This window comes from Saccoglossus kowalevskii, chromosome 18 (assembly GCF_978046115.1).
Source record: "Saccoglossus kowalevskii chromosome 18, keSacKowa6.1, whole genome shotgun sequence".
Taxonomy (NCBI): domain Eukaryota; kingdom Metazoa; phylum Hemichordata; class Enteropneusta; family Harrimaniidae; genus Saccoglossus; species Saccoglossus kowalevskii.
In genome coordinates, this window is record NC_140658.1 from 1,245,285 (window position 1) to 1,268,953 (window position 23,669).

General features: G+C 34.5%; 2 protein-coding genes across 2 annotated transcripts in view; one reads left to right on the forward strand and one right to left on the reverse strand.

The window, feature by feature from the left end:
- LOC100329046 (otoferlin) overlaps positions 1-23,669 on the forward strand; it is a 317,927-nt gene that overhangs the window by 292,953 nt on the left and 1,305 nt on the right. The gene's annotated exons all lie outside the window — the stretch shown is intronic.
- Positions 722-23,107, reverse strand: LOC100373016 (radial spoke head 10 homolog B-like). The gene is made up of 18 exons (XM_085493201.1): positions 22,828-23,107; positions 22,655-22,730; positions 22,035-22,103; positions 20,939-21,112; positions 20,232-20,438; positions 19,561-19,737; positions 18,951-19,107; positions 18,636-18,757; positions 17,811-17,997; positions 11,570-11,684; positions 10,876-11,050; positions 10,245-10,406; positions 8,115-8,279; positions 7,322-7,480; positions 2,701-2,776; positions 2,304-2,414; positions 1,598-1,752; positions 722-1,407 (listed from the first exon to the last, which is right to left on the reverse strand). The coding sequence occupies exons 1-18, from the start codon at positions 23,049-23,051 to the stop codon at positions 1,228-1,230; spliced, it is 2,691 nt and encodes an 896-aa protein (XP_085349327.1). The 5' UTR covers positions 23,052-23,107; the 3' UTR covers positions 722-1,227.

A 23,669-nucleotide genomic window follows, 5' to 3' on the forward strand; every position in this document is an offset into this window, starting at 1 on the left:
TGCTATCTTCTGTTACCCTAGCCATGGATCAGTTGCTCATTTTATTTATTTTAATTTTTAATATTTATTATTTCGCAATGTACTCTCTCTCTCTTGTTGATGTTTTTAATTCTTTGTACTACCTGTAATCTATGGCAAATAAATAAATAAATACAATAAAAATAAATACAACTCCCCACAAATAGTTGACCTCTACCCATCCATGAGCCCCCCAAATTGTTTGACACCCCCTCCATGATTGATATGAGACCCCCCACCAAATGTTTCACCTCTCTGTTACAGCTCCCTAGGAACCCCTCACCCATAACCTAACATAAAGTGCCCTCATTTCAATTGTATATGCCCCTCTCCAGGACACATTTATCTGGAAAGGCATACAATTTGGGGGTGTGCTAGAGTTCAGGTTTGGAGGTGGGCTTAAGGGACCTTTTCCAACCTCCCTGCTGCTTTATTATGAGGCTTATCTAAAACTCTGTCATTTTAGTTCCTATCTTTTTATAATGGTTACTAGTCAATTTGTACATTTTAAAAAACACCTAAGGTATGGAATATCAGCTGTCTTATCATATACAGCTATGGTATTCATTCGGTAAGTCAAAGTTCATTAAGAAAGCATTTTAATGAAATTTGACACAATTGTGTTTGTGATAATTTCCAGAAATTATTTTATTTTGGTATAAATTAAATATTTATTTCATAAATTATTACCTTATTTGCATAATCACTGGTAAATTTATAGATTTATTCATTACAAGTACATGTATAATTTTACAGGGATTGTTAACCAAGTTTTGTTGCATTTGAGCAATGTTCTCCCCTAAAGGTTTTGAGTGCATGGTACTAATCTGGTTACTCACAACACCAGTTTATTATTATCTTGGCTACACTTAAATTTTTACTGACAGGATAACAGCTCCTTAATCATCAGTGCGTACAAACACCAACTTATAATTATTTATACAATTTATTTAGTCATAAAAGTACAAAGGATTTCACCAAATTTACAAGTCACACTCTGGTGAATATGGTTATCACTGATTATGTTTTCATACTGTATACTTTGAGTTGAACATGTTAGTACGGCGAACAAAAAAAGCTAATTTTTATTTGAAGAAAATATCTGTGGACGGTATATGAAGTAGATATTTTAAATCAATTAATATAAAGCAAGTTCAGTAAGAGATAACAATATTAGTTGCTGATACTAAGACAACATACAATTGTTATTTAACTTTTGGCCTCTGATAGCGAGCCTATTACGGTTTCTGCTTCACCATCCTTAGTAATCTCAGACAACTCGGTAACTGATCTCTCTTTTGTTGCTGACTCGTCTGACAGTTTAGCTTCCAATGCTGCCTCTTTCCTTTCTTCTTCTTCTCTTAACTTCTGGGCTTCTAAGGCAGCAGTCTAGAACGCAACACACCAATATATTACAATGAAAACCCACATAATGCAGACAACACACACAATGCAGACAACACAATCAATAATTCACATTATTTTTTCACTGTTAATCACTGTTTATGTGAAAAGTGAAATAAACCTAAATAATAAGGGCATCATTACAAAGTGGTATGACATTGAAAATGAAACTAACCATTTTCTCAGCTCTTATTTCTAACTTTTTCTCTTTAATTCTCTCCATGTGTTCAAATGCTGGGAACAATTTCCGCATAAAAAAAATGTGAATCTGGTGCGTCCAAAAGTTGAACTCTCGTACGCTTTCATCCATTTCTTCATCTTCTAATTCCTCTGTAAATAATAATAATAATAATAAATTTATTGCATCCTTAGAAAATACCGTATAATCTAAAATTTAGGCATCATTTTTAGCTCCGCTGTGTCGACTTTGTTGACACAGCGGAGCTGTTCATGTTACTGATTGTCCGTCGTCGTCAACTTTACAATTTCAACTTCTTTTTCAAAACTGAAAGAAAGAATGTTTTCAAAGTTGATATGCAAGTACCTTGGATGGTTCTTTCTCAGATTTGTTCATTTCATTGTAAAATCTCAAATTCTCTATTTTTGGTGAATATTTTTGGTAAAAAGTGATATTTTGACTTCTTGTTAAAAACTGCAAATCCAATTGCTTTGATATGACATAAGATTTGTTATTGGAACCACTGCAAATTTTTTAGTTGGCTTTATAAAAGTGCTGTTCTTGTCGGTATATATGAAGTCATATCCTGCAAAATCTTAAACAAAATGGGGCGTCCACACAGTAAATTGCATTCAAATTCACATTCAAATTGGCCTTGAATTACTTTTACTATGAGCAAACCAAAAGATGCATGTGTTATTACCTTCGTCTATTTCTATGTCTGTCTGTCCACCCATAGATAACATAGACTGTAATAGTGGCTGGTGTTCTGATGAATGAGTAGACTGACCACCTTTAATATCAACACTCGCTTCTGAAATACAAGTCAAAGGTCAAATCAGATCACACATGAACACTAGTAAATATAAGTATCACACCTCTATACAGCTATCAGATACAAGATTAAAAATTGAAAACTTGTATAAAATAGTTTTTTGTACAACTACAGATTTGGTATAAGTACTTTATCAACCCTGCCCATTCTTGGACCTAACCACCCCTAGTCATATATGGTTCCTTCCATCACTAGAGCACAAACTTGATCTTCAATGAACAATAACTGATATGATAAAAACATAGAGAAAGAAAAGTGTACATACCTGACTTGGCTGCAATTTTATCATGTGCACTGCCTGGATGGATATCTGTATGTACACTAGGTACTGCAGAACCATGCTGTAAACAACAATTATACTATTACATTACCATACTTGCAATTCTGTGTTCTGTGTTGTCTGTATCTGCATTGTATGTGTGTTGTCTGCTTTGTGTGTTGCCTTCAGTGATGTGGTACTACAACATTTTCTGAATGTGATTTAAACAAATTCTAAACAAGAGAACTGGTGATGGTTGTAGAACCATAACTGCCTCAGCTCAAAGATTGTTATGTAATACAGGGGAATGTGAAGGGAAATGTATTGTAATGTTACCTCTGTATAATTTACAATATATCTGCATTAACCTTCACTATTAAGGACAATATGGGAGTAGAATCAAGGCTACACAAATTTTGCGAAATAGTAGTTTATAATAGTTAGAATTACCAGACATTGTGGGAAATAAAGAAGTGGCCTATTAGCCCATGAAACATACTCGCACATATGTGTGGGGCAAAGCTGTCATGTACACAATCATAATAACTGGAAATGGTTTCACAACAGAAAAAAAGTGTTAATGCTGTAAATAATTATGAACAATAAAAACTGAAATTTAGAAAAACTATGAACAAAAAATAATGAAAGTCTGTGTTTGTCTGTACAGTTTCCTGGAAATTATTAACCGAACCATAACATTTATAGACAAGCAGCCTGTCGGCTGAGATAGCTCCGCTGTTAGCAATGCACATTTCAATTAAAGAACTGAAGATATTAGAAAATGAACAATATGTGTAGTATCAAAGCAAAGGACCTTGCTGTTTTCAACAAGAATTCAAAAATATCACTTTTCAACAAAAATAATCATCAAAATTAAGTAATTGAAGATATCACCACGAAAATAACAAGGTCCACATGTAATACCTATATATGTAATATAAAAGCAATCAGATTTGCCGTTTTTAACAAGAAGTCGAAAATATCACTTTTTACCAAAAATGACAAAAATATTCACCAAAATTAAAGATATCATTACAAAATGAACAAATCTGAGAGAGGTCCACATGTAGTACCTATATATGTACCGGTAATATAAAAGCAATTGGACTTGCGGTTTTCAACAAGAAGTTGAAAATATCACTTTTTACCAAAAATGACAAAAATATTCACCAAAATTAGAGAATTGAAGATATCATTACAAAATGAACAAATCTGAGAGAGGTCCACATGTAGTACCTATATATGTTTTATCAAAGCAATTGAACTTGCGGTTTTTAACAAGAAGTCGAAAATATCACTTTTTACTAAAAATGACAAAAATATTCACCAAAATTAGAGAACTAAAGATATCATTACAAAATGAACAAATCTGAGAGAGTTCCACACGTAGTACCTATATATGTAATATCAAAACAATTGGGCTTGCGGTTTTTAACAAGAAGTCGAAAATATCACTTTTTACTAAAAATGACAAAAATATTCACCAAAATTAGAGAATTAAAGATATCATTACAAAATGAACAAATCTGAGAGAGGTCTACCCAAGGTACATATACACCAAGTATCAAAGCATTCAGGCTTGTAGTTTTCAAGAAGAAGTCGGAAAAGTAAAACATTGACGCCGGACAATCACTCATATGATGAGCTCCGCTCGACAAAGTCGACAGCGGAGCTAAAAAATAGAAAAACAAGCAGCCTATCGGCTGAGATAGCTCCGCTGTTAGCAAGGCACATTTCAATTAAAGAACTGAAGACATCATTAGAAAATGAACAATATGAATAGTATCAAAGCAATCGGACTTACAGTTTTTAACAAGAAGTCGAAAATATCACTTTTTACCAAAAATTACAAAAATATTCACCAAAATAAATTAATTAGAGAATTGAAGATATCATCACAAAATGAACAAATCTGAGAGAGGTCCACATGTAGTACCTATATATGTAATATCAAAGCAATCGGACTTACAGTTTTCAACAAGAAGTCGAAAATATCACTTTTTACCAAAAATTACAAAAATATTCACCAAAATAAATTAATTAGAGAATTGAAGATATCATCACAAAACGAACAAATCTGAGAGAGGTCCACATGTAGTACCTATATATGTAATATCAAAGCAATCGGACTTACAGTTTTCAACAAGAAGTCGAAAATATCACTTTTACCAAAAATGACAAAAATATTCACCAAAATTAGAGAATTGAAGATATCATTACAAAATGAACAAATCTGAGAGAGGTCCACATGTAGTACCTATATATGTAATATCAAAGCATTTGCACTTGCGGTTTTTAACAAGAAGTCGAAAATATCAGTTTTTACCAAAAATGACAAAAATATTCACCAAAATTAGAGAATTGAAGATATCATCACGAAATGAACAAATCTGAGAGAGGTCCACATGTAGTACCTATATATGTAGTATCAAAGCAATTGGACTTGCGGTTTTTAACAGGAAGTCGAAAATATCAGTTTTTACCAAAAATGACAAAAATATTCACCAAAATTAAAGAATTAAAGATATCATTACAAAATTAACAAATCTGAGAGAGGTCCACATGTAGTACCTATAGATGTAATATCAAAGCAATTGCACTTGCGGTTTTTAACAAGAAGTCAAAAATATCAGTTTTGACCAAAAATGACAAAAATATTCACCAAAATTAGAGAATTAAAGATATCAACATGAAATGAACAAACCTAAGAGAGGTCTACCCAAGGTACATATACACCAAGTATCAAAGCATTTAGGCTTGTAGTTTTCAAGAAGAAGTCGAAAAAGTAAAACATTGACACGGACGACGACGGACGACGACGACGGACAATCACTCATATGATAAGCTCCGCTCGACAAAGTCGACAGCGGAGCTAAAAACACAGTGCTGAGATTCACTTCGAGTATATCAGAAATATCATCTTACAATTGCATACGAGTCGTCAACACGTACAGTTTGGTGACATAATTCAAATTTTGTATAGTTCAATATGCATACAACCACCCATATACTAGTACATTTTGACAATAAACCCCTCTTTCACATTGTGCAAATACAAACAAGACATTAAACCTTCCTGATAGTAACATGTAAGCGTTGTATAAACCTGAATGAAAAGTCAAATGTTTACGAAAGAATAAAAGGTTAAAAAAATTTAATAAATAAAATAAAATAAAATAAAATAAAATAAAAACATACAAAAAACTAAGCTAATACATTTACTGTAACAGAGAACGAAAATATTAAGACTAAATTATTATACAATAAAAAGATAGAAAAAATGCAAAACTTAACTGGAAAAGAAAATTGTCACTGGGGTTGCTGTCTTATTTCAAAACACTTCTTTAGGTACCTTGCTGAAGGGAGTGTTAGACCACTGTTGTTTAGCAAGACTATGAAAAGTGTCTTTGGTGACAATTTTTTTTTTTCAATTTCGAATAAGACATTTTTATCGGGGGTATAACTTTTGCATGATATCATTAGGTGATACTCATCTTCTACTTGGTTCTGAGTTTTACTTGGTTCTTGAGTCTCAGTTTTCAAGTTATGGTCACTGAGGCGGAATTATTTAAATTTTCACGCATCTCAATATTTTACAGGGTAACAAGGTAGGTTTCAAAAGCAAAATTGTTTTTTAATTCTCTGTATGTTCTAATGTATTTATATTTCATTTTATTTTGATTGATTGTCGTTTTGTAATTCACTTTTCCAAGTTGATATAAATGATGTTTGTATATTTTTATTAATTTGTCCTAATTGCCTTGCTGTTAGAATCTCATTGTTGTCAACCAGGTTAGACTGGCTGATGTTATTCAAAAGGGATTCTACCATTTACTAATTAAATATTAATATTAATAATTTACTATTAAACTCGAAAACATCGTAATGTTATTACTTCTACACCAGGTAACACCAATTAAAACCAACATCAATTTAGAATTACTGTGGCCAATGACATTAAACTTCCCTTTTCTAATAATCAAAACTACCCTGGATACCTTGGAGAAGTATGTCCATTGTTTCACAACAACGACTGTCCCAAGAGATTTTCGTCTTCTCATATTCCTCAAGATAAACGTCCCAGGGTTGTTACTAGAAGGAAATGTCCTTTGACAGCATTTCTTGAATTAATTCCCATTGCACAAAAGAGCAGCAAATACTGTTACTGAAGCACAGAATTGGCATGATTTTTTCCCCCCGGCCATTCACACAAACTGCAAATCAAGACTTTTACCGCATCCATAGTTGTTGACAGCCGATGGATGATGATGGATGTATTGTGACGTATTTTGACCCTGGATTCTGACCCTGCATTCCAGCTACATTTACCTCCCTTTCATACCCGTTCAATTTCCTTTCATTATTTCATCCAGATTCCATGATATTTAATATTTAAAATCTTTATTTCACAGTCACTTTAGTTTTCACTTTTCTAAAATTATCTTACTGATCAAAAGACTTTTCACTCCCATCATGCAATCTCCCATAGTACTTCCGCAGACACAGCGGCGATCGCCAGCATATCTACAAATAACCTCGCTCTCAGGAGCTGAGGAATAAGACAAAGAATATTGGAATATGTCTGTACAGATTTATGCATACTATAAATTCACTGCTAAATACTCACATCATGTTTAGAGGAGACATCAGTTGATAATTTATGAATTAAATCTACTGATGACATAGCCCTCATCTGTGGTGATACTGTTTCTGGTGATATATTCTGTCTCTGTGCTGGTGATACAGCTCCTGTTGTACCTTGTTCATCTGCATTCTCATCAAGTATCTATCAGAAACACACATTTGTATCTATTTCTAATTGTCTGTTTACCTTTTGTTTTGTTTAGTATACACTGTTTTTTAACAAATAAATAAAGGAATTTAATATTATTTACATTTGTTCTGTGTTTTTGTCAAATAGGTGACTTTCTATTCACTGAGAGAGCTGGCATAATGTACCAACTGTCTCCTTGCAAAAATTGAATAATTAGATTTTGAACTTTCTATTTTATAGTTTAATGTTGAATTGTTGAGTTTCAAAATATTTACTTCTGCAGAATTGCATAGCATATTTTATTAAATGTAGAAACACCAAGTAAACAGTTTTGCAGTTGTTGATTATCACACAAAATTTTTACAAATTTGTTTTGTACGTTTGATTTCACACAATGCTGGATCTCACAGAACAGAAAATTATAAGTCCATATTTTCATTGATAATTGAAACACGCTGAAACATTCAGATTTATTATAACTGTGGACAATATTTCAAGAAACATATTGGATATTGTTTTAGCTGGTGATATCAAATGGTTTTAAAGGTCCATTCAGATTACTTGGATTTTCATAGAAATATCAAAATGTAATAACACAGTTTTATTATTTATTATATATTTTATTATGATGCTATGAAATACTCACTCCACTAGCCCTGGATGCTGTAGCCTGTGTTGTTGTACTAAAGGAAGTTTGTACTTGTGACATGACAGTACTGGGTCTGGGTGTATTCGGATCTTTAACTAAATCCTCAGTTACATAAACAACTGAACAACCAATGAGAGCTTCAAAGAATTCCACAAAAGTCATCTGAAATGTAACAAATATAATTACCGATAAACATTAAATGATTGGATGATAGTTAAAGCTCCATGGTTATTGCGCAACGGGTGTTCATGTAAATGTATATTACATGTTTTGTAGCATGGACTTCATAACAAATATGACATCGAGTGATTACTGCAACATCTGATATAGCTACACTGTATGAGATGTATAATGTGAAAGAAATATTGAAACAATAGAACAATAAGAATAATATTCAGCAAAAATACCTAATGTACATACACATCAAATATCAATAAATTAAAAATAGCATTTTTAACCTAAAACTCACTAGAATTAGGTAAGTTTCAAAAAGTTTTTTAAGAAGAAGTTAGGAACACCGACGGACAATCAGCATTACAATACAATACAATACAATACAATACAATACAATACAATATAGTGCCCAAATAGCTTGAATTTCACTCGCTGATATGCAAATTATCTAATTTGCATAAATGTCCACCAAAAACTAAATAATTCTGGAAACTGCCCCAACACATCTATGCACCAAGTTTTATTAAAACATTAAATGGTTCTCAAGATATCACCAAAATAGCCTAAATATTGGTATGTAAATTAGGCAATTTGTGTAATTTTCCACCAAAATCAATCATGTCTATACACATTTAAATATGTTGAGTGATTATGTTTTCATTACAATCACAATAGACCAATCAAAGAAAACTTAGAACTCCCATGTGCTATGTGAGAATAAGGAACAGTTGACATTTGCAATAGTGGTTAGTTGAAATTCCATTTTTAACCAAAAATGACAAAAATATTTGCCAAAATTAGAGAATTAAGGATATGGTCATGGGATGAACAAATCTAGTAGATGTCAACACAAAGTACATACACACCAAGTATCAAATCATTCAGGCTACCTGTTTTGAAGAAGTCGAAAATAGAATTTTTGACCAAAAATGACCATTTTTAAAATATTCGCCAAAATTAGGAAATTGAAAATTTCCTTACCAAATTAACAAAACTGATAGAAAACTGAAAATTCTTCCATATTAAAAATTTGACAACCCAAGGCACATGCACTATCAATATCAGCACTGTAGACCACTTAGTGTCATAGTAGCATAGAAGAAATTTTAGAGTTTTGGGGGGCTAATTTGCATAATTTTTGGCAGATCGGCTTCTCATGAACAAATTACCATCTACACTCATCAAGGCATCCACACACCAAAAATCGAGTCAAACGGTTCGGTGGTTTTTGAGAAGAAGTCGTGCACAGACAGATAGACGACCGACAGACGCAGTACAGAAACCCATCCCATAGGCTCAGCGGACCTACAGTATATAATCCGTTGAGCCAAAAACAAAGAAAGTTACAAAATGCTTCTTTTCAAGTTTGCATTATCAATGTATTGGATTAGTGTTTTCAGTAAATGTTTATCTGATGCGTTGATGATTGTCTTGAATTTTTCTGTTTTGTCCATCTCATGTAAATTAGTAAATATTTTGTTAAATTCATCGTAAAGAGTCTTTCTTTCAGAAGAGTAAGCTTTACAAGATGTAATGAAGTGGATTTCATCCTCTAATACATAGCATGTTTTGCAATATGACAACATGATATCAACTCCAAGGACTATAATATATTAGAATTGTTTTTTTATCGCTTCCAAGAGACCATATGTACCATATTTTCTCTATTAAAAATGATTTTTCAATAGAAGCGTATATAAACCCAAAATCAATTTGTTGTATACTGAATCATTAAAATGTGGTTTTGCTTTGTAATGCACATAAGTGCATGCAGTGCTAATGGAGGAAATACGTTATTTTCATTTGCATCTTTTCTACACATCTCAAATTACCAACACAACCAGAAAAAGAGTTATCAGTTGACACATGATGTGGCATAATTCAGTACTTTTTCAGGTAGCAGTGACAGTAACTATGGAAACAGTCATTATAATTTAAATTGAGTTTGTTTACCTCAAGTTGAAGATTACAGTCAGTACCATCATAGACAGCAGGGTTGTCTGCAGCAAGTATTTCGAGAATCAGTTTTGGTGTCAGTCTCTCATTAATAAGTCTGTAGTCTTTCAACATAAACAGAAATTCCCTCATCTTTAGAGACGGCTCATAGGGGGGATACTGAAAGAAATGATGAGTGAAAAGTCTCACTTTAGGTAACCCACGGCAACAATAAAGCACAACATGTGATAAATATGAGAGCAGTGTTGTTGCTTTTTTAAAGAAACATAATAAGAGAGGTCACCCTGGATACCAGTATCATAATTTCAATCATTATTGTTAATAATAATTGTTATTGTTTCTTTAGGAATAACATTTCTATAAGTGTATAGCAATAAGTGTCTAATTTGAAAAGGAGACTATATTTATAAATATCTTTTAATAAATAAGGAAGGTATTTGTGTACAAGCAAACTTAATAAAAAGGCCTTACAGCAACTTTAAACAAAAAATCAAATACCGATAGATTTAGTTCATAGTTTGGGAAAATAAAATGCCCTAGAGGAGGCTGTTTATACCAGTCATATTCAGCAACAAAATTGTAAAAAAATGCAGACAGCAGCTTGAGTGCTAGTGTACATGATACTTACACATCTTGGTGTGCACAGAGATTGATAGATTTCCCAGCATGTATCCATATAACCCAAGGCATTAACAGCTCTCCTTGGATCATACAAGAATGTACCTTGTACATTACATGCATATGGAATGATATTATCCCGGATAGCCTTAGATAAACACCATGATAGAATACAACCATTACCACTGTCAAGTACAATGTATAGTCAGTTGATTACATAATATATTCTATTCTATTGGTATAAATCAGGGGATACACAAATATATATTATGGCTGACCCTATTTTTGCACCCATATCATCACATTAGCCTAGACCATACCAATATTTATAACTATACATTATGTTTAGAAAAGAATTGATATGCATATGGAACCCATATCCTAGTGCAAAATTAGAATAAAATTGGTTTGCATAAGTCTGAAAGCTAGCAAAAACACTTTCTTTTACTTAAAATGAAACATTTATCATACAAAACTATTGTTCAAAAATAACATTCAGCTTCATCACCAATGCTAATTGAGTTTAATGAACTGTCGTTAACACACACTTAATTTTCAGTTTTCAAACTTGAACAACTAATACTATCAAGGTAGAGGAAGACAATCATAACTATGATTATAAATTAAAGTAAATATTGTTTTGGTTTTCACCTACTTGAGAAATGTTCATCTGATGTAGTTGCTGTGACAACATTTCTACTTACGTGTGTTCTTGGTTGTATAATTGCCATGACAACGTAATCACATGATTCAGGAATTCTCTCATTAACAATTTATCCAATGGTGAGTGTATTAATTCAACGGGAGATTCACCAAATGCTGAAATGAACAACCCTCAGGGTTAACAACTAAGCAGGTGGGTGTATAGTAAAAGCCAGGTCACAGTATAGTATATATTATGTGATTAATGTATCAACTGCTGACACTGTTACACCATCCATATTAGTTATCCATTGAGGCTTTCAGCAGGATAGGACCATGGAAGGTACTAACGGAAGGAGCCACAATGCCCCTCAAGTGGACACTTAGCCTCTTAAGTGGCTTATTTCCTTTTGTTTCAACCCAAGTTAATCCTGATAAGGACATTGTCTAGCTCATCTTTGATGTCAATGATAGTTTGCGATTGTTTACACAAGTAACGAGTTAGAGGGATATGATATAACCTCGCCAACTTTTAACGTGACCATAAAATATATGCGCATTATGAAACTACGGTCATCACACATGCGCACTCAGTTTGTTTAGGTGTGAAAATTCAAAATACGCATTTCACAACTGGAAATTCAACAGATGAACGTTAATCCTGAACCTCCCAAATGTGCTTCAATTGTCATGTCAGAAAAAAAAATATGTGTTACCCTTTTTTAGCCAACTGTGTTTCAGTGCTCTTTTCTATGCTAGGGTATAAGCCCCAGATGTTTTTCACTGTGTCTGAAAAATGTGAAACTTGATCTGGCCTGGTATCACATATCAGGTCGGCCTTGAGTACTACTGCTAGTGCTGTGAAGAGCTATAAATAGGCAGTTAAATCTACAGTGGCATACTTCACATCGTCTTCAAAAAGTGGGAAAATCGGCAGAATTTTTGCAGTCCTTTACATGGTTTTCAGTAATTTTGCAGGCACAATAGGACTCAATTGCACTATGGATAAGAACAGTAAGTAACAGTTGGCTATATCAGTGGAAATACTAGGAAATAATTGGCCAGTGTTTTGAACACATTAGAACACAATTGGCCTGCCTTGCATGCACATTGAGAAACAACTGCACTATGGATACGGATGGAAGGCAACACATTAGAACACAATTGGCAGTATATGTATACACACAAGTATACAACTGGCCTGATTTGAAGGTACATTGAAACACAATTGGCACTATGGATAAAAACAGTGAGTAGCAACTAGACATTGTACTGGGCCCACTGAGGTACAATTGGGTAGTGTTTTAAACAAATATAGATGTAACTGGCAATGCTTCTAACTATTCATGACATAGTTAGCCTGGGCTAATAGGAACATTTAGTCACAATTGGCTGTGTTTCTGATGCATGGGGAAATAACTGGCATGTAGTTAAAGTATATTGAATCCCATATGGTTGATGTATTTTTGATACACAAAATTGACCTTGGGCTAAATACTTTATACTTACAAGTTTTTCTCTTTTTTTGCATAAGTGTGTGAGGAGCTGGAAATGTCACTTAGAGAGGTGGCTGCCTTGCAACTCAGCAATGAGGAGTCACGTATAATGAATTCTGGTGGCAGGACAAGGAGAGGCAGCAGGTTACAATTTACAGATAGAACCACCCCTTCTAGTGGTGAATCTACACCTTGTGAACCACCAGAAGAAATGCCAGTGGTTCGCAATCCTGAACATGCCAGTGAACCCCCGCAGGACATGGCAATGGATGTCAGTGACAGTGACCCACTGCAAGACAGGGTACATTTAAGATATACAGATAGTGGTAGAGCCACTCCTTTTAGTGGTACATCTACACCACAGGAAATTGAACCATTGCAGGACATGGCAGTAGTTGGCAGTGAACCACCACAGGACATGGCAGTAGTTGGCAATGAACCACTACAGGACATGGCAGTAGTTGGCACTAGTGAAGGTGGCAGTGAACCACCCCAGGACATGGCAGTAGTTGACACGAGTGAAGGTGGCAGTGAACCACCTCAGGACATGGCAGTAATTGGCATTAGTGAAGGTGGCACTGGCAGTGAACCACCCCAGGACATGGCAGTAGTTGGCAATGAACCACCGCAAGACATGGCAGTAGTTGACACGAGTGAAGGTAACAGTGAACCACCCCAGTACGTGGCAGTAGTTGGCACTAGTGAAGGTGGCAATGAACCACCACAGGACATGGCAGTAATTGGCAATGAACCACCACAGGACATGGCAGTAGTTAGCAATGAACCACCACAGGACATGGCAGTAGTTGGCAATGAACCACTACAGGACATGGCAGTAGTTGGCAATGAACCACCACAGGACATGGCCAGTATTGGGGAAGATGAGAGAAGCAATGAACAGACCAATGATGAGAGACATGATAGGGTGATTGCCGTCAGTGAAGAAAATGACCTGTCAGATGATTGCCTGGAGTCAGGGGAAGATATGGAAGTCAGTAGTGACCATTGTTTCCCCTCATCTTCTGGGGAAGATGTAGTGTCAGATGAAGACCCGCATGAAGGGCTTACCTTGAGATCACGTAGGAGAATAAGACAAAATGTAAATGTCAGAAGAATTGAAGACACATGGAAAAGAGGCCACAGGTATGAGGAGCCAACTGAATACATGCACCTTGGTTCTGATGACAGTTCTGAAAGTGAGGATGATGAAGGGTGGTCATCACACCTGAAACGTCACACTGGTTCAATGGAATTTACAGGTGACCCACCTGGCCCCAATGTTCCTTTGGATGAGAATGCAAGTGTCCTGGAAGCATTTCATACCATTTTTCCTACATATCTGATTAAAAAACTGCGCCGTGAGACAAACAAATATGCTCAATGGAGCCAGCTCAGAAAACGCAAGAGAGATAAATTTTGGCATGAAGTCAAAGATGATGAAATTAGAGCATTTCTTGGAATCCTTATCTTGATGGGTGTTGATCCAAAGATGGAAATTGGGGACTACTGGTCTAACCAGACTGCTCTTAGGAATGAATTTATAGCAGGAACAATGAGTAGAAATCGATTTCAAAAAATACTTCAGTATTTTCACTGCAATGATGCTGACAAAGATCCAGCAAATATTAGTGATCCTGAGAGACGTAGAATTGAGAAAAGTCGGGAACCAATGTATAAAGTACTTCCAGTCCTAAACAAAATTATGGAGTCTTCCCAAAATTCTTATAATCTCCACCAAGAGATAGTAATAGATGAAGCTATCATAGGTTATAAGGGGAGTAAAGCAGGTATCCCAACCGTATTTATTCATAGCAAACCAAGATCCAAGGGATTTAAAGTTTATGTACTTGCAGATGCAGTCTCTAATTACATAAGCTGTATCAGATTCATGACAGTATCTGCCATTACTGATAGAAAAGGGGATAGAAAAACCCATGATCTGTGTGTTGATATGATCAGCCATGTACAAGGGTTCAATCATATTTTATATACAGACAGTTTTTACACTAGTCCTGACTTGGCAATGACTCTGCTAAACAATCATCACACATTCCTTATTGGCAGTACTCGGCCAACCAGGAAGGGAATGCCAACTTGTCTAAAGGCAAGTGATAAGAATCCTGACAGTAAAAGGATAAAACGGCTTGAGAGGGGTCAATTTGTCTCAAGACAGAAAGGAGACTTGGTTGTAGTCGTATGGAAAGACTCAAAATTATTCACTGCTCTGACAACATGCAAGGAAGGTTTCAGGACCAGGGGAGAGAGACTTGTAAGATATGTAAAAAACAAAGAATCGCATAAAAGAGTGACCTACACAGTGCCAGCACCTGAGGTTATAGAAAATTATAACCAGTTTATGGGTGGTGTAGACAGAGCAAACCAGTTGAGGGCATATTACACCTCACAACGCCAAACCCACAAGTGGTGGAAATATGTATTTTTCTATTTGTTGGACACTGCCTTGACCAACAGTTGGATAATTTATCAAACCATAACCAATGCCAATCTGACACACAAATCTTATCAATTAAAGATTGGTATAGCTCTGGTTGGTGGTTTCTCTTCACGTAAGAAAGAGCTTGTCACTGCACAGCCATCAATTGACAGCTACAAGGGGCACACACTGGTGCGTGAGGCAGGACGTGGACATTGTTGTAGGCTGTGTATCAAACTAAATAGAAAGACAAGGAGTGGAGGCTACCACCTGAGCAGCTACAAGTGCAACCGATGCAGTATTCACCTTTGCAGGGACTGCTTCCTGCCCTATCACCATATTTCTACAGGGAAGTCAACTGTGTACAAAGAGACCCAGTATAATGAAGAGGATCAGGCAGAAGCCAGACTAAGGTGGGATGGCAGAGATCCTAGAAATCAAGAAAGACCAAGAGTGGGAAGACCAAGAAGAAGACAGCTTAGAAATTAGTGCTGGAACTTTTTGTTAGGATGGGCCCAAGGGTGGTGGGTGGTGTTGGGTAGGGTGATATTTATGCAATTGTAAACTGACCATGTATGCTTTATTTTGCAGGACTAATGAATCAGTGCAGTGTGAATATTATATATATATACCTACTAATCAGTGTATTTTTAGGTAATTAGATATTTCTGAAAACCAGACCAAATAGGACTCAATAAATAATACTCCATGCCAGTTTTTTTAAATGCACAGAACAACGCCTCAGTTGTCAATAACTGTGTGTGTGTGCTGTCCAATTGTTCATGAATGTGCTCAGCAAGACACACCATAGATTACTATGTGTGCCTACAAGCCTATCCAATTGTTCATGACTGTGCCTCTGTACTATGTAATTGTACTTAGGTTGTCAGCAAGCCACTCCATATCAGTTGTTATCTGTTGTGTACTTGTCCCAGTTATATTTGAGTAGGCAAGTGTAACCTGATCCAGTTGTGTATGAGTTTGTCAGTTAAAGTGGAAGTTAACGCAAAGTATCAGGGCTCTACCAAAACTATACACAATTGGCCAGAAAGGTCATACTCCCTTTGGGAGATAGAGAATTAATGTCACAGATTTTATTATTAGCAATTGGCAACGAGAACAAGATTTCGAGTGTGTACAACAAAAATTCCAAAGAACTCGTAAAAAATATTATCACAGATATTATCTTTTCTGGTGGTGTTTGCCGATGCCCGGTGGTCGATTTAGGTGTTAAACCCACACACTGACAATGGTACCATTGAATAATGCAATCGTTATTGTCACAGGCAATCATGGACTACGTCCCGTCATCATTACAAATACAAAACAAGCAGTCGGTCGGCTGAGATAGCTCTGCTGTTAGCAATGCACATTCCAATTATAGAACATAAAATATCATTAGAAAATGAACAATATGTATAGTATCAAAGCAATGGGCTGTTTTCAACAAGAATTCAAAAATATCACTTTTCACCAACAATGATAAAAATAATCACCAAATTTAGAGAATTAAAGATATCATTACAAATTGAACAAATCTGAAAGAGGTCCACATGTAGTACCTACCGGGGGTATATATGTAATATCAAAGCAATTGGACTTGCAGTTTTTAACAAGAAGTCAAAAATATCACTTTTACCAAAATTAACAAAAAATTCCCCAAATTTAGAGAATTAAAGATATCATCACGAAATGAACAAATCTCAGATAGGTAAACATGTAGTACCTATATATGTAATATCAAAGTAAGTGGACTTGCGGTATTTAACAAGAAGTCAAAAATATCACTTTTTACCAAAAATGACAAAAATATTCACTAAAATTAGAGAATTAAAGATATCAACATGAAATGAACAAACCTAATTGAGGTCTACCCAAGGTACATATACACCAAGTATTAAAGCATTCAGGCTTGTAGTTTTCTAGAAGAAGTCGAAAAAGTAAAACATTGACACGAACGACGACGACGACAGACAATCACTCATATGATAAGCTCGACAAAGTCGACAGCGGAGCTAAAAAATTCACGATAGTTCATCAGTTCTTATTCAATCAATGTTATATCTGCCAATTTTTCATTAAAATTCGCCAAAATCGCCGGAAACAACAACATTTCAACTAGACGTCATTTTCAACCTTGTATATGCGCAGTTCGTCTATTGCTACCAAAAATGCTCTGAATATTACCGCATACTCGAGATTAGCGTAACCCATTGTAAGAAGGTGCCAAGAGCTAACAAGAACCAATGTTGTGAACAAACATTGACAAAGATCATAGGGTAAAGCTAAAACAATAGCGTTGTGGCTTCTTCCGCTAGTACCTTCCATGATAGGAACACACACTAAACAATAATACATTTTTGAAGCACAAACCTAACAATCTGTCAATCTCAGCCAGTGTTATATCTTGGTGATGAAATTTACAATCTTTTAGAAATCTCCAGAACTGCAATCTGGTCATGATAAAAGTATTGTCTGGAGATGCATCGTGTCCGAGTCCAGCGTAGAAATTATACACTTTCTTCAGTGTTGTTATGTGTCTTAAAATAACAAACATCACCTGCAACAATCATGTAAAAGTCTTTAATCAAATATGCAATGTCAATTTCAATACAATTTAACAAAATTTCAAGACTTAATTTGATGGGACACTGCTAGTATAGTAAGCGAGCATTTCATTTTTTAAGAGTGCTATGTAGCATTTAGTAATAGAACTATGAGGTGACATTCTGGTGTAATAAAAAAAGTGAGAATGAGTGAAAAAAAAATTTTGTGTTAATGAATTTTTTTCCATATTTAGACAACCACTTTTAAGTTTTCCTGTCATTTAGAAAACAGCAATAAAAAAAGTGAGAATGAGTGAAAAAAAATTTTTGTGTTAATGAATTTTTTTCCATATTTAGACAACCACTTTTAAGTTTTCCTGTCATTTAGAAAACAGCAATAAATGATCGCCAAAACATAGAGCACAAACTTTTGCATTTCTGCTAGTTCATTAGAATAGTTTTTGACGTGTTCTGGATATAACCCTGATCGGCGTAAAACTGAAATAGTCCCAGTGTGGTCATTCTACTGACTGACCTAAGCAGGTGAATAGAGTTGTCCTCAAGGTGATTCAGAAATTTTTTTGATTTGGCATTTATTTAAGAAAATTTACAGAAAACTGCAAGTAACAAAGTGAAAATTAAGACAACATACTTGTTTCAACTCCTCTTCTCTATCTTCATCACTGAAGTCATCCAGTAAATGATCAATATCTAAAGTCAGACTTGGACCCAAAGTGTTACGACTTTCATTACTCAATACAGATCTATCATCACCTAGTACAAAAACATATTATCAAAGTTAGCTGACACACTACTTGTTTTCCTGTTTTTTTACTCTCAATTGGATGTATATAGTTTAATCAGTAATTCTTGCATTAGCAAATGTTTCCTGAGGTTAAATAAACTGATTGATTGATTGATTGATTGAAACATTTATTATGATCAATAGCATTCAAGTGATACTGACCTTGTAATGGTGCTGCTGATGTGTCTGGTGTTTTAGTTCGGATTTGACTGATATCCGGTGTACTCATTCCGTCCATGGTGAACTGTGGATATTCCACCATTCTATCCTGTATAAACATTCCTTCAAATACACGGCCATTTTTGAAAGTAAATGTTCCCTAGTAAACAAATGTTAAATAACCATCACATGTTGCCATTCATATTTTCCATGAATATGTAATGATAATGATGACTATTTGTTATACATATTTTTTTGACGTCTAGTATTTTTCAAACAAAGCAAATTAATGAGCATCTTGGCACAGTGAAGTTATGGTAAGCTGTTACGATCTAATGAAAACTGCTTTAATTTGCAAAAAAAACAATTTTTGTAAATCGCTGAGAATCGTAAAATTTAGTAGCAGTAACAATTTCTCTATAGTCATATGACACTCAGTTCTGTGAAACTTTGTCTACACAAATAGCATAAAATCGTCAATTCACAAAAATTCATAGCAGCAAAAAATAGACCGTTTTACTGTCGAGTCATTCATTCATACAAAAATTAGTCCTTGACAAATCTTCAAAATGAGAATAAAACAAAATGTTGGGAATGTTAGGTGGCTACTCACTCGTCCTTGTTTGAGATTACTATCCCACTCGCCTTCATACTTGGCACCATTAGCATAGTAAAATGTACCATAGCCGTGTCTCATTCCATGCACAAAGTCACCAATATACTGGTTACGTAAAGGATATTGAGAGCCAGGAACTCTCTTCAGATACCAAGTATGTTCACCGTGGCCATGCTACAATAAACATTGTTAGATTTGTAAAATGAGTTGGTAGATAAATTTTGTATAATTATGTATCTAGTTGTCACATCACTCATTTAAATTTCAGTCAAAATGAGGCAAATTAAGGGAATGATCATTAGAAATTCTGGGAGGGAAAAGATCTGATTAAAATTATATCTTATGCGAAGAAAGTTTTTTTTCCAATATTTACTTATTTACTTGTTTTATACTATTTTAGCATGAAATTTGTTTCTGAACAAAATTTAGTAATTACCATTTCTCTGAAAAACTAATAGCAAAAAAATTAAAAAATTTTTTTTTATTTTAATAAAATTGAGGAAGATGGTAGAACAGTTTTTGTTTTCCTATCAAATGTATATGGGGTAGGTTTTTTTCATTAGTTTATTTGTGTGCATAGTCTCCACCACCTAAATCTATCATCCCCCAGAATTTCTAGCGGTAAATTGAGAGAATAAGCATAGATGATTGCAAGATAATATGCATACCTGAATGCCATTTTGCCATTGTCCGGAATATGCCTGGTCTCTATCAATCCATCTCATTGTTCCTTGTCCATGTCTGTTGTTACTAGCCCAATCACCTTCATAGATGTTACCAGATCCATATCTTCTAACACCATAACCATGTCGTAAATTGTCTACCCAGTCACCTTCATAAAATGACAGGCCGTCTGTATCATACTTCATAATACCCTAATGATTACAAATATATTGGTTTTCACACATATCATCAATTTACAGGGTTTTTCCTAGTACAAAATATATGAAGAAGAAATGCCTAAAAAAGATGCAAAAATTGACATTTTCTGAACAATCTCCACAAAAAGTGATAAAGCATAATTTCCTAAAAAATTAATAGTAATCACCAGAATGTTCTAATATTTCTTGACAACCATAAGTATCTATCTTATAACCACATCATATTCAACCAAACCAAATTTTGAGATATGGAAAGAACTTATTACCATAGCAACCAATAGTAAATCGCTCAAAATCATCATTTTTCTGGGCTTTGTGCAAAAAAGTAATTTGGTGCCATATATTTTTATTTTGGTTTTGTGAACATATCATAGAATAAAATCATAGTGTAATCATCAAGGAAATCTGATCATTTGTTTTAAAGGTAAGCAACTAACCTCAACCATGGACTACAGGAATCATTTAGGTAAATACATATGCAAATATATACTTACTGTACCATTTCTTCTACCCATGTTCCACTGTCCAGTATATGAACATGGTGATTTCATAGATCGAAATGTACCATGTCCATGACGCAACCCATCACATACTTCACCTTCATATGTACTACCATCCGGCCATTTATATACACCTCTACCAGTTATATGGTTCATAGTAAGGTCACCCTGAAAACATAATTTAAATTATAATTACCAACAAAACACAGCATATGTATGGCCTACCAAACATTACTCAAATTAATCAATGAGAAATTTCCTATGTAGCTTTGAAACCTAAAAATTCATTTATTTTTATTTTTGGCAAATATTTATATATGTTTCTTAAAACGAATGACATAATGTGGGAACACATATAACTATTACTACTACAGTATGAGGTTATTGTAAAAAATACAACAAAGTATGGATGAAAACAGTATGGTGATACTGTAATATCTTAGTGCATACTTTGCGGTATTTTCTGGATAACCTTAATATTACACATCTGTTTTTGCTTTTAGTAATAATTTAGTATGATATAACAGAAATGGCAGTGAAAAAGTATTTGTATCTACGTCATCGTTTGTATTTAGTGATGTGAATCTAGTCACATGCTACATTATTTTTACATCAGATGAAAATAAAGGAAAGTGTTTGAATGTTATGCAAACATAATGTACATTTTCAAAATAACGAAGACATTCAATAAGTATTGTTGAACAGTATTGTTGAAGTATTGTTCAATAATTGCTGAACAAGTTTGTATGGTAATTTACGATGGATTAGTTATTGTTTTTGATGTGAGATGTATAATAATGTAATTTATTCAAACTCATATATGAATCTGAATCTAAGTCCTACTTTTGCATCGTAGTGAATAACAACATATTCACTGCAATATATATCATAGTTCAAATACACTAATAATAAACATACAATTTAATGCAACATTAATTATAAAGCCCATGTCATTTCTGATGACCAGTGTTGTGTGCAATCTATATTTTTCTAATTCTAGTCTATTTGTTCTGTATTTAATCTGGCAAAGAATGTGCATGCTCTCAATACAATAGCCGCTGTGCCATCAAGTACAATAAGGTGAGCCTACCTCGTAAGTGACACCATCACACCATGTATATTTTCCCTTACCATTCATCAAACCTTGTGAAAACTGACCCTGGATTAATAATTAGAAGAAGTAACACATTTGTTTGATAATGTATCTTAATAAAACAGTGAAGTATATGAAGTACCATAAAATAAAAACATTTTGGCAGAAAACGTAACAGTATTAATTTGATAAAATAATGCAGATTTAAATATATGCATTATAACAAGCCTTTTTAATTATCAGGTACATGTATTAGCGAATACGAATACTGCATATTTGTCTTATCCCCACAGTACAGGGGTTACATAGACAGGCATGTAGTAATGTTGTCATTCTAACTTATAAACTCCGATATTTCTGAATAATATCAAATTCGATTTGAACTCAAGATTGTAACAACAAATTACGCAGAAAAACAGTGGGAACCCACGGCGTTGTCAGACTACGCGTTATTTATATTCGGTTGTCGACTGCCCGCTCAACACAGCCATTGATCTTGCTATAACAACATGAGGCTTGAATTGTGCATTTTTCCACTTCGTCCATGCCCGGGGAATTCAGTACCCACCCCGGGTTTCAATAATCCATCCCTTATTATGTCTCGAGACAACACTAACCTTGTAGTCATGGCTTCCGTTGAAATATGCAACACCTTCTCCATCGTATAGACCTCTGACCTTCTCTCCCTCGTAACTAAAAGAAATGGAAGCGGTATATCACGTTGAAAAAAAGTTGACAAATAATGTAAACAATATCCGTGGCAGAAAAAAAAAAAACTCATTTAACTTACCATTCAACGATGAGCTCAGTCAGCGAGGGTTCGTCGTTAACCGGAGGTGTACATGGTGCAGACTCTCCTGTGGATTCATCTTGAGGAGTCGGTTCTTCCGGCGGTTTGTCTTCAGGTTTCTCCTCAACCTCTTCCTTAATTTCTTCCACATCCGGTGGTGGTTCTTCAACAACTTTCTCTTTCTTGGATCCCTTTTTATCCTTCCCCTTCGGTTTAGTTGCCATGTTGTGATGCTGTACCTAACTGTAAACAGATGCCTGATTTGCATATCAACCCACGAGCGCCCTCAAGCAATTTTAGTAGCGAATCGTCTGTCTTTATTTGTGTACGTAAATGAACGATTACACCAGGGAAATGCGACCACAACAACGATCTCAATAGTCGCAGTAACAATGACTGTTTTATTTTAATAATTTTAACTTATCCGCGGCATTTTAACTGATATGTATATCAGTCTAGATTTCAACCATGGCGCGGTACCAATTTGATTAAAATCAGATCTTTTGTGTGAAGTTTATGTATTATATTATAAATATACATGTATAAAATCCCCACAAAATATCTGATTTTAATCAACTTGGTAGCGATATACATTTTTTATTTGCACTCTCCGTTTGTACACACAATCTATTCAATAATGCAATAATCTAGCATAGAACCAATTAGTACATGAACTGGAAAAATTCTACAAGGTGTTGCGATCATACTTTAGAAGTTTGTCAATCTCAAGAAGAAAAAAACTTTCGGTACCCCAAGTAGCAATCGAATTAAAATCTGGTGTTTTGTACGGCGGGTATTTTATTTTATGTTTATTTTACTTTTACTATTTTTTAATTTTTTTA